This window comes from Xenopus laevis, chromosome 2S (assembly GCF_017654675.1).
Source record: "Xenopus laevis strain J_2021 chromosome 2S, Xenopus_laevis_v10.1, whole genome shotgun sequence".
In the NCBI taxonomy this organism is placed as follows: Eukaryota; Metazoa; Chordata; class Amphibia; order Anura; family Pipidae; genus Xenopus; species Xenopus laevis.
This window is the reverse complement of record NC_054374.1, coordinates 164,787,490-164,802,507: the sequence shown is the minus strand read 5'-3', so window position 1 is coordinate 164,802,507 and position 15,018 is coordinate 164,787,490. Positions and strand designations below refer to the sequence as shown.

General features: G+C 43.4%; 1 protein-coding gene across 2 annotated transcripts in view; it reads left to right on the top strand.

Annotated features, from left to right (window-relative positions):
* gdpd5.S (glycerophosphodiester phosphodiesterase domain containing 5 S homeolog) overlaps positions 1–15,018 on the top strand; it is a 127,382-nt gene that overhangs the window by 39,967 nt on the left and 72,397 nt on the right. For both annotated transcript variants that reach the window (XM_018250411.2, XM_041584618.1), the window contains exon 2: positions 3,487–3,654. In XM_018250411.2, the coding sequence (XP_018105900.1) occupies positions 3,538–3,654 (117 nt within the window). In that variant the 5' untranslated portion in view covers positions 3,487–3,537. The remainder of the gene's footprint in view (positions 1–3,486; positions 3,655–15,018) is intronic.

Below are 15,018 nucleotides of genomic sequence, written 5' to 3'. Positions count from 1 at the left end.
GAGTGTCTCCTCTGTATGACAGATGTGCTTAGAATGGGACAATCCCGACTGCACAGGGGGAAGCTGCAAGCACGATTGGGTGCAATTAGGGGTACCCAGGGCATAAATAAGCACTCACCCCAAATCTCCCCCTAACTGGCCTTCAGTCTGGGCCCCCTTAGCTCATAACAAGGTTACAGATATATAGAAACATTGGGGTGTCACCCTGCTATAGTTCCAGGGGTACCCAGGGCACAAATAAACACTCACCCCAAATCTCCCCCTAACTGACCTTCAGGCTGGGCCTCCTTAGCTCATAACAAGGTTACAGATATATAGAAACATTGGGGTGTCACCCTGCTATAGTTCCAGGGGTACCCAGGGTACAAATAAACACTCACCCCAAATCTCCCCCTAACTGACCTTCAGGCTGGGCCTCCTTAGCTCATAACAAGGTTACAGATATATAGAAACATTGGGGTGTCACCCTGCTATAGTTCCAGGGGTACCCAGGGTACAAATAAACACTCACCCCAAATCTCCCCCTAACTGACCTTCAGGCTGGGCCTCCTTAGCTCATAACAAGGTTACAGATATATAGAAACATTGGGGTGTCACCCTGCTATAGTTCCAGGGGTACCCAGGGTACAAATAAACTCACCCCAAATCTCCCTCTAACTGACCTTCAGACTGGGCCCCCTTAGCTCATAACAAGGTTACAGATGTATAGAAACATTGGGGTGTCACCCTACTATAGTTCCAGGGGTACCCAGGGTACAAATAAACTCACCCCAAATCTCCCTCTAATTGGCCTTCAGACTGGGCCCCCTTAGCTCATAACAAGGTTACAGATATATAGAAACATTGGGGTGTCACCCTGCTATAGTTCCAGGGGTACCCAGGGCACAAATAAGCACTCACCCCAAATCTCCCCCTAACTGACCTTCAGACTGGGCCCCCTTAGCTCATAACAAGGTTACAGATATATAGAAACATTGGGGTAACAGTCACCCTGCTATAGTACCAGGGGTACCCAGGGTACAAATAAGCACTCACCCCAAATCTCCCCCTAACTGACCTTCAGACTGGGCCCCCTTAGCTCATAACAAGGTTACAGATATATAGAAACATTGGGGTGTCACCCTGCTATAGTTCCAGGGGTACCCAGGGCACACATGAAGGCAGTTGCTGGTAGGAGAGGATGAATATGATGTCACAATGGGGAAAGGTCCAATGACTGCGCCCCTTGGGGTTCAAGTAGAACCAGAAGTAGAACAGTGGGTGCCAGAGAATGAAGCACAGGAGAAGCAGGAGTATAACTCCTTGATTTTTGTAGCAAAAGGTTCCCCATAGTGATAACTTAGCCTGTCCCAGATCTATTGGCAAAGCTGACTTTCTATAAGTAATTAAGAGTTATCTGAATTAATTGAATGTCTTTTTATGATAACAATCTGCAGATCTAACTGCCCGCTCCTGTGTTTTCCCATTGTGCCTATAAAAATCCTGTTCTTTATTTCCTGGAGTGGTGACAGTTGATCTCTCGGCTGAGTCCAAGTAGCGGAGCACATGGGGGAGCACATGGGGGAACGGCTTGTTTTGTTGCATTTCAGCAGCTGCCGTCAATTGAAATCCAAGAACAGCTGCCTGGCCTGGCCTGTAATTATACCAGCAATTTGCATGGAAATGCGCCGCTTCATTAAGGGTAGAGGAGAATTGTGGGAAATCCTCATTTATTTCTGCATTTGTGTGAATGAACTGATACTACAAAGGGTCGTTAACTCTTTATACCTCCAAAGTCACTATTCTGTGCAAGAAATTGGGTTACAGGGGTGGTTCACCTTTAATTTAACTTTTAGTATCTTACAGAATGGCCAGCTCTAAGCATCTTTTCAATTGGTCTTCATGATTTATTTTTTATAGTTTTTTAAATGATTTGTCTTTTTTTTCTGACTCTTTCCAGCTGAAATTGGGAGGTCACTGACCCCATCTAAAAAAACAAATGCTCTGTGAAGCTACACATTTAGGGGCAGATATATCAAAGGTCGAGTTGACTTTTCGAATTAAAAAATTTGAATTTTGAGCTATGTTTTGTGTTCTTCAACTAGGAAATTGGATTAAAATTTGAAAAAAAAAATAGAAAATTCGAATATCGAAATTTGTCATGTACTGTCTCTTTAAAAATTCGACGTCGACCATTTGCCATCTAAATCCTGCCGAATTGCTGTTTTAGCCTATGGGGGACGTCCTAGAACCCATTTGGAGTCAATTGGTGGACTTGTTTGTTTTTTTTTGGGAAAAACTTTGAATTGAATTTGATCAAATGCGCTATTACTTCGATTCATATGATTTGAATTCGGCCGAATACGGACCTATTCGATCAAAAATGGACCTGTGCGGACCTATGCGACATCATTTCGGTTGGTCTTTTTGAATTGAAATTTTAGGTTGACTACTTTTAGTTCGACCCTTGATAAATATGCCCCTTATTGTTATTGCTACTTTTTATTACTCATCTGTCTATTCAGCCCCTCTCCTATTCATATTCCAGTTTCCAATCAATGCATGGTTGCTAGGGTAATTTGGACCCTAGCAACCAGATGGCTGAAATTGCCAACTCGAGCTGAATAAAAAAGGGAAATGGCTAAAAAAAAAAACGCAATTAAAATAAATAAATGAAAATCTCATATCTTAAGCTCATATCTAAAGGGGGGTTGTCTCTATTAAAGGACAAGCGTAACTTTCATTATCTACCCGTGAGACTCGTATATAGAAATGTGCCTGGAATTGTGCCTTTGCTCTTATGTCATTGGGAAAGGCTGCCAAGATTTTTATTATTATGTGAGGATTATGTGACTGGGTTAAAGGTAAATCCGTTATTAACTTTTGCAGAATGTTTTGGTTCTGGTTGAGGAATAATCAAGCCCCTCGCCTTTGATTTTATCCTCCAGTTCCTCGGATAAATCTAAAAAGAAAATAAGTAGAGCGGTTTCTTTGCTGTTGAGAGGAGGGGGAGTCGTGTGTACCCTCCAATTCACCTTGGCCTGTTGTACCTTATAAATAACATCGCTTCTCGGGGTCCCCAGAGACTGTACCAATTTGTAAGATCTATATCATGTGTCTGGGAAGGAGAGAGCTTTGCTTTGATCAGAGGCAGCAGCAGATAATAAAGGGCATTGCTGTAAAGGGCAACTAACACCAAAACAATCGAACGATCATTTAAATTGATTTTGTTCAAAGGAGCTCACAATTAAGGTCCCTATCACAGTCACACACGCTAGGGTTTTATCAGGAGTCAATTCACTTTCATGTATGTATTTTCGATGTGGATGGAAATCGGAGGACCCAAATGAACCCCACTCAGACACGGGGTGGGAACATGCAAACGCAGATGTGGGGTTGAATGGATGGTTCCCAGAGCTGCAATATAGTAATGCAAAATGTATTCTGCCCTTAAATACTAGTACTCTGTGCTTTCTACATTGTAACATGTTGCTTTTTCATTTGCAGGACACAAGGGAGCTGATGGAGTTTTGATGCGGAAAGGCTGGAGGAGAGAGTATGGTCAAACACCAACCGCTACAGTACTACGAGCCGCAGTTATGTTTGTCGTGCCTGACTGGAATCTATGGTTGCCGTTGGAAACGGTACCAGCGGTCACATGATGACACCACAAGGGTCAGTAGACGTCACAATGGAGTGTTAAGGAGATATAGGACATTAGGAGAAGTCAGTGTTTCGCAATGTATTGCCACTGTTATTAAGAGTTTGTCTGTATAATAACTTGTCTTCATCAGAACAATAGCACTAACCCTTTACGGACCCAGTACACAGGTGGAAGTCAGAGGTGCAGCAGGTCATCCTCACTTTATGTCACATCACTTGGTCAGGCTGGCCTAAACCAAACAGTGTAAGACTGGGGGAGTTGGGCTGGAAAAAACTTGGTGGGCTCCCAGCCCTTGTGGGCCCCGCTGGCCCAAATCTGCTCTAAATTTGCACCTCCGTGATCTCTCACCGCCCTGACCAATGTAAGAAAAGCAGGTGTGCAGTGGTTGGGGCTAGGGTTGCCACCTGGCCGGTAAAAATGATGGCTGATCCCAATGTTATTAATAGGGAAAAATTATAAATATAGAGGAAGGCCAGTATTTTTTTTCCGGAAAAGGTGGCAACTCTAGTCAGGGCAGAGAGGGAGGTGGATAGAGAAGGGTTGCGGGGAACTGGCATCGGGGGCCCTGAAATCAGCGGAGTGGGGGGGGGGTTGGGGGCCCGGAGCTTGTATGTGTGTGTTGGCCCCAGGTGTGGCAGCCCCAGAGAGCACAGACCCCCCCTCCCCCAGTCCACAGTGGCTGCTGTGTCAGGGAAAACCTACACGGTGCAAAGTTGCATGAAGTTTCCTGTAACAGTTGTTGGCCAAGGTAGCGAAGATTTATATTCCTTTATCCTAAGCCTTTATCCCAAGTCTGCCTGGATGAGAGATAAGGGTATTGCTGCTTGAAGATCCAAAAATAGGAAATTCTTCCACTTTATCTGGTTCTGGGAAATAAGCGTCACATCTGATATAATCAGTTCCTTACAGACAGGCTGAAAGTGATCTAGTTGTGGAGTTTGACCCTCCGAGGCAGAATGTAGAATAATTCAATTAACTGATCAGTTGTTTTTTTGTGCTTTTATGGCACAAGGTTTGTTCTAGTAAAGCTGGACATACATGGGCCCATAAAAGTTGCAGACAGACCGAGTCTGTGTGTGGGGCCTTCCGACGGGCTTCCTCCATTGATATCTTGCGAAAGTCGGGCAGATGTCGATCGGGCAGGGTTTTATATTCCGTTGATTTGCGGCCGCATCTGTTCGTAGACACGGTTCAGCGGTCCGACAGCCCTAGGGCCCACGATCGGATCAGTACGATATTGCCCACATCAATGTGGGCATATCGGGAGAGATCCACTTGTTTGGTGAAATCGACAAACGAGCGGATCTCTACGTGTTTGGCCGCCTTAACCCATAGGGACAAATCAGCCACGCCCAAATTTCTAACTGGGTCGCCCCTGGGTTAGAGGGTCCTCACTCCCCCTCTGAACAAATGAGAATGTGTTTAGGTGAAATGCTTCCCTTAATATCTTGCCTACCAAGGCCTGGCCCTTCCCACAAATCCGGGCCTGAAATCAGCAAGTAGCAGGGGCGTAGATTCTGGGACCTGAACCACCCAATTCCCTCTCTCAGACCTCCTGTTCCCCCCTATAAATTTGTCCATAGATGCAAAGATCAGATCCTTGATTTGTACGATTTTCGGACCATGTGTGGAGAGTCCCGTCATTTTTCGTCCGGTGGAGATCGGTCGTTTGGACGATTGAACAGGTTAGAAAATTTCTGTCGGCTGCAGGTAATATCTCTGCGTGTATTGCCGATCATACGGTTTTCAGTGGGAGACTGTCACCAGCTTTGTCTATCGTACGATTGCCGTCAGGGGCAGAATATCGGCTGATCTTTAACTCCTTTATTTGATCTGAATGGTTAGTGGCAGGTCGGGAGATGGGAAAGTCCGATCATACGATGATTCGTGCGATTGGATCTTTGCGTCTGTGGCCATCTTTACTCATGTGTCTCACCCCTAGTTACACCAGTAATAAGGCACATTTACTGATTTACTATGGGTTACTGGATATGGAACAAGCTTTGTGTCTGTTACTAAATGACCCCATTATTTTGGCACTGTTTTAGCATTGTTGGTGTAATCTTTTTGTTACGGTCAAACTGTCAGGGGGTGAAAGGCAGGGGCCCAGACTGCCACATAGTGGACAGGACTTCCAGCTACAGCGGTGGATTAGAGACCTGACCAGGGGTGGGGGTAAGGATAACTGACAGCAACCCTGACCATATTCTACAGTGTGTGTATTCTGCTGTAATTGTGCCATTTGTACTGTAATTGTGCTATTTGTTAGGGAAATTCTCAGCCGTGACTAATTTCATCAATTCACAATTACATTTTCCAATCCGTTCCTATTATATGACCCATAAACGTCACGCTGCTCTATTTTCTCTTGAAATCACGATTTTCCTATTCAGTTCATTTCATGCTTCTCATTTAGTGGAAGAGGTCACACGGGGACAACAATCAGATGTGGATTATCTCTGGTTATTTGCTCACCCTTGTGATGTTTATACGTGTTCTGATTGTTTCCCACTCCCAAAACAGATGTTCCCAGAGTTTAGATGCTAAATAACATCCCTCACTAACCCTTTCTCATTATATTTTCATTCCTCAAACTGAATTATACAGAACATGGTCACTATGTCAGCTGAGGACAGTGGAATTTACCTGGCACCCATGGGTGTTCCCTGCATTCACCTATAGAACAAACGCCAGCACCTGGTTTTGACCTGACCAGTTTTTTTCTTAGGGCTTTTTGGGTCCCAGTTGCCTGTTTTGGTTTTAGTCTTGTAAAACCCAAACAAGAATCTGGCCAATAACCACCTCTGATGGCACAGACACGCCCCCAAATGTCAGGACTAGTGATAGGCGAATAAATTCACCTGGCGCGAATTCACAATGAATTCCCGCGTTTCGCCACCGGCGAATAAATTTGCGAGTCTCCCACGAAAAGTCAACAGAAAAAGTTCTGGATGCGCGTTTGAAAAGTTGATTGCGTCAAAATCGCCGCGTTTCAACGCTATTTGGATGCCCATTGACTTTAACACCAGCGGCAAAATTAACGCAAGCGTCTTTTTCATCAATTTACAATTTTCACGTTTTATTTGCGAAAATTTCCAATTTCACTATTTTTGCATAACTTTTTGATTTTTCGCCGTTTTGTGAATTTTGCAGGAAATTCGCACATTTTTCTGCGAAAGGGGAGAAATTTGCCCATCACTAGTCATGACCCCACCCCCATATGTAACTGCTCCACCCACAAGCACGGGTGTTACCCTTCAACTCATAAGCAAAGGTTTTTGAGTTTACTATAAGGGTCAGGGCACACGTTCAGATTTGGGGAGATTAGTCGCCCAACACTTCTTTTTGAAGAGTTGCCTCACAAGGAAACTTCGGGCGACTTCGGAAAACAAAGCGATCTGAGTGCCATCCCGCCGGAGATTTAGATTGTAAGGCAGTTCGGGAAGATTAGTCGCCCCAAATCTGAGCGTGGGCCTTGACCCTAAGGGGTTTCAAGTGGGTCAGAAGGGATTGGACTAAACTGAATACCTTGCCTGAGGCTATGCTTGGCAACTAACAGCCATTTCAACTGGTTTTTGAATTATTTATCTTTTATTCAGCAGCTCTCCAGTTTGCAATTTCAGCCATCTGGTTGCTAAGGTCCAAATTACCCTAGCAACCATACACTGATTTGAATGAGAGACTGGAATATGAATAGCAGAAGGCCTGAATAGAAAGACGAGTAATAAATGAGTAACAATAAAAATACATTTGTAGCCGTACAGAGCTTTTTTTTTTTTTGATGGGTCAGTGACCCCCATTTGAGAGCTGGAAAGAGTCAGAAGAAGAAGAAGGAGGCAAATGATTTAAAAACGATATAAAAGAATATAAAAGAAAATGTTGCTGTGAATTAGCCATTCTGTAATAAACTAAAAGGTTAACTTGGACGTGATCCATTCGTTAAAGGATTCACGTTGTTTTGAAGCTATTGGGAGGTTCAGTGACCCCAGTAACCCAGATCTTATTTCTGTCTGAAACTTTACTTATGGTTTAAAAACCACACTTAAAGGGGAACTCCACACATAACTTGAGCTTTTTGAAAAGTAAACATAATTTCAAGCAACTTTGCAATATACATCAATTAAAAAATATGCAGACTTTTCATGATTTTTAATGGTTTCTGACAGTTCCCTTAACCCAGCCCCCTGCTCTCCTGCTGATCTGTCTGACTACTTTGCTGAGCTGTCTGACTACTGTTACTTTGTATCAACATCTGTCCTCAGCCTGCATCCTCCAAACCCCACAATTCCCTGCACCTGTGATTTCAATAAGGAAAGGAACATCCCAGTGCAATGCATTATGGGTTATGTAGTTCCTGCATGCTGTCTGTAAGCTGTGGAGAAGTTGTTACAATTTGTAACATCAGTGTTTAGTCCCTCCTTCCCTGCCAGGATTTCAAATGATGCAGAAAGAGAAGAACTGTTAAACAGCTGGATTTCAGCATAGAAAATGGCATTTATTCATATTTTTTGAAGAAACCGATAATGGTGATGGGTATATTAGGGGTTTCTGTGCATTTATTCATATTTTTTGAAGAAACCGATAATGGTGATGGGTATATTAGGGGTTTCTGTGTTATGTTATGGGCCTGTTTATCACATTTTGGTTTGGAAGCCAGAGTTCCCCTTTAATTGCTTCAGACTATTAAACCATATAACCATATAACCCTAAACCAAGAATATTGGTAAGAGAACTGTAATCCAGGCTACTGTCATTCTGTTCATGCTAAAAAGTTGTTCTTGTAGGCAAAGGTGTAAATTCATTTTATTGCCCCCAACATATCCAGAGGTTGTCTATTAGTTAGGGCCTCATGGGGCCCCTTATACCTCTTGCAGCCGCAGGGTCTACTTTCTCTATAGTTTCGCCCCTGCTTTGCAGGCTGTGCCAGTTCCAGGTATTTTATTTTCTGGGCACATCTACAGAAAGGGGATGAAAAAACATAAACCCTCATTGTGTTTGGCACATCTAAACAACATAATACAGGGTTCTATGAGACACTCGCTGATCTCTGCTGAACTGGAAGACAATCTGCCCAATGATGGATCTGAGTGAGGTCACAATGGGCACTGAGTTTTACAGTGTGGGCTGCTGATAGAGTGGCTACCTCTGTTCAAATGTATCCATTCATTTTTCTGCACTTATACCAAGGCTTTAAAGGAGAACGAAAGCTACCAAATCAGTTTATTGCCAATAGATTAGCCACAATAGTGCAAGCTATAACACTCTATTTATTCTGTATAATGCTTTACCATACCTAAGTAAATAGCTATAGAAGCTCTCTGTTTGTTTAGGATAGCAGCTGCCATATTAGCTTGGTGTGACATCACTTCCTGCCTGAGTCTCTCCCTGCTCACTCATAGCTCTGGGCTCAGATTACAGCAGGGAGGAGAGGAACAAACTGAGCATGCTCAAGCCCTAGCCCTGGAGGTTTAAGCAGAAAACAGTTAGTCTGATACAGAAGCCCATGAGTACACAATAGAAGGAAAGAAATGTGCTGTTTCTTTTGACAGAGGACTCAGAGCAGCATTACTTTGAGGGTTTACTGGCAGTAGCCATCCTAGAGGGGGGGCGGGCCCTGGTGCGTGACGCGCAGCCGGGCGCCGCCCCCTCTGTACGGCCGCATTTCTCAATGGCGCACGGACTGCCGGGGGGCCCTGGCCCGCTCGCACCCCCTGCTCCCCCGGTAGTTCCGCCACTGTTTACTGGTGTATTTATATAGACCTTTCCGATAAAGTTTACTTAGTTTTAGCCTTTCCTTCTCCTTTAAGGAACTTGGTGCTACCTGCCCAATCCATATTACAGGTATGGGATCCATTATCCGGAAACCCATTATCCAGAAAGCTCCAAATTACGGAAAGGCCGTTTCCCATAGACTCCATTATAATCAAATAATCCAAATTAGAAAAAATATTTCATTTTTCTGTGTAGTAATAAAACAGTCTTGTACTTGATCCCAACTAAGATATAATTAATCCTTATTGGAAGCAAAACCAGCCTATTGGGTTTATTTAATGTTTACATGATTTTTTGAAGATCTGAATTACGGAAAGATCCGTTATCCGAAAAACCCCAGGTCCCGAGCATTCTGGATAACAGGTCCAATACCTGTATAATGATTTACCCACTTTTAATGGATTGCCGATGGAAAAACAAATTGGATCCTGCGTTAATTAGACCTGTCACAAATTTTGTGATCGTTATAGTCTCGCTCCATTAGTTTCTTTAAGTGCCAGCGCTTATCTCTGACTGTGTGGGTTTTAACTCTCACTGACGAAGAAATGTTTATAGCAAAGATCTTCCAGAGACCCTTTGAGGCGTCGGTATTTGAGGCATTTTGCCGCCGTTTGATGATTAATGGAGTGTGAGATGTTTATTGTTACCGGTCCGCTGGGCTTTGTGTGCTCAGTTCTTGTTTGGTTACTGCATAACTCACAATCATTGTCACTGTGAGATATAAAAACAAATAACCTGTTTTGATTGGTCAGCAGCATCTCTAATTGCTCTGAGCCTGAACTATTCATCCCTATATTTTATTACAGGTATGGGACCTGTTATCCAGAATGCTCAGGACTGGAGGTAATTTGGGTCTTCAGACCTTAAGTCCTTTAGAAAATCATATAAACATTAAATAAACCCAATAGGCTGGTTTTGCTTCCAATAAGGATTAATTATATCTTAGTTGGGATCAAGTACAAACTACTGTTTTATTATTACAGAGAAAAAGGAAATCATTTTAAAAAATTTGGATAATTTTAGATAAAATGGTTTCTATGGGAGACAGCCTTTCTGTAATTCGGAGCTTTCTGGATTTCCGGATAAGGGATCCCATAGCTGTACTAATTGCTTATAGACTAGTAAATAATTCACACACACAGATAAGTAATAATTCACACTCAAATTCATTCCTTAAAGTAAAAGATAACATGATAACATGAGCACCGTGTATTCTGACTATTCTTTTAATTCATGCAAATAAAATCCCTCATTTTTTGCCATTAGAACAAAGTAATGGAAAATGAAATGTTTTGTTTTTTTTTTCTCAAATGACCTCCCCTATGTTTGCTGAAATAAAAATAATGAGCTCTTTATAAACAAACCCCCTCCCCTTCCTAAGCTGCAGGCTTTCAGATGAGCTCATTATACAGAGGGCTTATCTGTGGACTGTTTAATTTGATTTACTGCTTTCTCCTTCTCAAACCGTGACATTGGAAAATGGAAGAGGTTTCAGTTGAAATATATGCTTTGTTAAGTGCAAGAAATGGCAAAAACAAAGATATTTCTCAACGGATACAGTAGGCAAAAAGTACATTCAGTGCGAGCCCTATTTATTGCTAAAACACGGGATATACCACCCCTTTAAAATTTAGTGATGGTTTTAACCTCTACAATTTTGCTCCACCACCTTGAACTTTAGCCAAAGGCGATGATCATTATTACTGTGGTGTCCACACTTGTCAAGTCTCCCATATTATTTGATAGTTGGCAGGTTGGGTCTGTAGAAAACAGGACATGGTTAAGGTGGAGTTTGGGTTGGTCTGGGTAAAATATGGCCATGGCCAAAAATCTCAAGTTGCTTCTTTACAGCTACAACTGGTGCACCTTACCCACTGCCTCCCTTCTGTGTCTCTACACCAGGCTCACTGGCGGTCTCGGCCTCCAATAGGTTGGTCTTAATTTGTCCTGTCCTGACTATGCTCTGGTTCTGCCTTTATCAGGTGTCTGGCTCAGCATTACCAATACCCTACCCCAAGGGTCCCCAACCTTTATTGCCTGTGAATAACATTCTGATGTAAAAAGATTTGGGGAGCAACACAAGTATGAAAAATGTTCTTGGGGTGCCAAATAAGGACAGGGATTGGCTATTTGGTAGTCCCTATATGGTCTGGTAGCCTACAGGAGGTTCTGTTGGGCAGTAAACCTGGTTTTTATGCAACTAAAACTTGCCTTCAAGCCTGGAATTCAGAAATAAGCACCAACATCCTAGGGGTTGGTGAACAACATTTTGCTCAGGAGCCAGTGGTTGGGGACCACTGCCCTACCCTATCTCGCCAGTCTCTGGGCTTTACCCTTAGCTTGGCTGGGTGTGGTGCCAAATGCAGCCCTGTGCTAAGGCTGACTCTGCTTTAGAATGTATCAGTTTGCTTCCAAATTCTGCAAAACATCCTGTTTGTTGCACCCCTGTTCTTTGTGCTTTTCCCTGTGTGCAGAGAGAGAGGAGCTACAGGAGCCGGGGAATGACTTCCTTTCCCTGTTATGTTCATCAGTTCTGTTGTTCCATGAGTTGGCAAAATCAAAAGTCTCGGAGTCATCAGTAATAACTGGCGCGCAGGATGTAGCTGACAGTTGTTAGATGGCAGGACATGTACAAGGCTAGCCTCGGGAACATTACTGTGATTTATCACATCTCTATACATAGACGACGACGACGGTAAATATCCTTCTGAAGAAGCATTAAAGGGGACGTGGAAACTGGGTGAAAGGGGGGCTTTACTTGGAAATTTTAATAGAACTGCTTGAATTCAGGTTTCTGTGCATGAACTGCAAGTTTCAGTCAGCGCCGGGCCATGCCAGCCGGGCGCTCTAGGCAACCCGGCCTGCAACTTTGGCTCCCAACAGCAGTGCGCAACCAAGTGCGCGCGTGTGTAACCTTGCACAACCAAGTACGCGCGTGCGTAACCGTGCGCAACCGGAGACGCACGTGCAGAACCAAGGCCGCACGTGCAAAAACGTGCACAGCCGAGTGCAGTTGTGCGCAAAGCACTTTGACCTTGCAGAGCGCACCCACTTTTCACTGAGGTAACACTTGCCGGACTAGGGGTAGGCTGCATGTGAGGTATGTGCCTGGCGCCCCCCAAGCTTTGCACCCTAGGCACGTGCCTCTTCTGCCTACCCCTAGTTCCGGCCCTGGTTTCAGTTCCTATCACAACATCTCTGTTGGGCTCATGTCCAGACTTTGACTAGGCCTTCACCTTGTTCTTCTACTTGCTTCTTGCCACATAACTCTATTAGGGATGCACCGAATCCACTATTTTGGATTCGGCCGAATCCCCGAATCCTTTGCGAAAGATTCGGCTGAATCCGAATCCTAAGGCAGCAAAGCAACACTGCACCATCACACTACCCCCCCCCCCATGTTTTACTCTTTGTACTGTAGAGCTCTGTATTTGCTTTATGTCAAGGCACCCCAGTTCAACTTTTAACTTGTTTGTCAATAGAGCATTAACCCAACAGGCTTGGGGATCATCCAGATATTGTTCTAACACTTGTAAGACAAACATTGGTGATACTCTTTGATGGCTCTTGGGTGCTATTCTCCCATTGATCCTATTCTCTTGGTGTTCATGGTGAAGCCATCAACACTGACTGTACTGTAGCCTCCACCTCAACCTTTATGACAACGGCCAACAATTCTTTGGATGTTCTTTTGGGATGTTTTGTGACTATTGGAGTCATTTGAGCATGTTGCTCACTCCTGTGAAGATTCACCATTGTTCTAAGTCTTTTTCTTTTGGAGATATTGAGTCTCACTGTGGTTTGATGGAGTTCCAGAGCCTTAGACATTGCTCGGTAACCCTTTCCAAATTCATGCCAGGTTTTTTGTTTTCCATCTCTTCTTGGAATTTCTTTCGTGGCATAATGTTCTTGTAGAATCTTGTGGCGAGTTTTTAACTCTCATTGCATGATTCGGCATATAGGGAGGAGTAGATTTGAAGGACATAAGTCATGCCTGGCTTTGTTCTATCCGATAAGTTGCATGTGCTACAAAAGTGACCAACTTTATTTCCCAAATAGGGTTCTAAACCTGTGATTCACCAATGGGATGGCTGTAAAGAAAAAAATCCCATCTGATGATCGTGGGTGGTGCAGTTCAGCTCAGCAGTGCTGCTTATGGGTTTTGTAGAGGATGACCTTTATGCTCTTCAGAAATGTAAAGCGGGTTTTCTGGGAATAAGAATAAATCCTCTTACAACTTCATTGCAAAATGTTCACTTTGCCTTTTTTCTTGCTGAAATACATCACATGTCATCTGTTAGTGCCTCTCTCATCTGGGTATTGGTGCCAGAGTTAATTCCCTGACTGATTATTATGAATATCGTGTCGGGGGGATTAGTTCTTTCTCATGACAAAAACACTTACAATAGGAGTAGTTCACAACACTCGGTTACTAATGGTGGGTCCATGGGGAAAGGCAATCATTGTCCATGACAATGACTGACCTCTTAGAATTGTAATTGTATGATTTATTATGGCTAGTATTGTAAATGGGAGCAAATGCAAGACACAAGTCAAGGCAGACTTTAAGGAGCCACATTATTTTTGCAAAGTATCATTCTACCACCTGTGGCCCTTTAGCTGGTACAGAGCTACAATTCTCAGCCAAAATACAAAAGAGGAGGGTTGTGGGTGCACTCTATAGGCTAAGTAAAAATGTGTTTTTAAAAAAAAGTGCTACTGATTTGGCCAATTAATCAATGCACATTCCCTGGTCCTCTGTCTCGTAAGTAATTAAGTATATATGCAAGTGCATGTATTTACAAAAACAGGAGTTTTTAGTTACAAAGTTATGATCATAGTTGATAATGATATCACGTCAAGGTAAACCCCGTATGGTGGTCCCTAACTGTTTACCTCCGGTCATAGTATGAAAAGACTTGTACCTCTCTGCATAAAGCATTTCTTGGGATTAGTGTCTCCTGACCTTGGCATTGGTTTCAGTCTGAGGCGCTAGATCCTCCCCTGCCATTAGCTTTTGCGGCTTTTACAAGAGAGACAATGCCCCAACTAACACTCATTTTTAAAAGCATAGGACCACCATTTGTTTAAAGGGGTGGGTGTGGGGGTGCTACAGTTTTCGGCTCCTATCAAGAAAGAAGGCAGTTAAGAAGTCCCTAAAAAAGAGCAATAATGGGGGAAACTGACCTTTTCTGAGGACTCCTGGCCATCCCACCCAGGGGCAGATTTATAATATATTTGACCCCAAGCTGTACCCTGGCCACACCCTGATCCACCTCACCCCCCCAAGGGGTCAAATGCCATTCATACATTTCTGCAGAACTATATATTAAACATAAAGCCTTGCTGGTCCTGGTAGTTTAGAGTAGCACAATCTTGCGTGCTGTCCTGCTGGTTTATATCTTCTTCCTTCTTCTCCTTTCTTCTTCTTCCTCCTTCTTTCTTCTTCTTCCTCCTTCTTTCTTCTTCTTCCTCCTTCTTTCTTCTTCTTCCTCCTTCTTTCTTCTTCCTCCATCTTTCTTCCTCCTCGTTCTTCTTACTTCTTCCTCCTTCTTTCTTCCTCCTCCTTCTTCTTCTTTCTTCTTCTCCCTTCTTCTTTATTC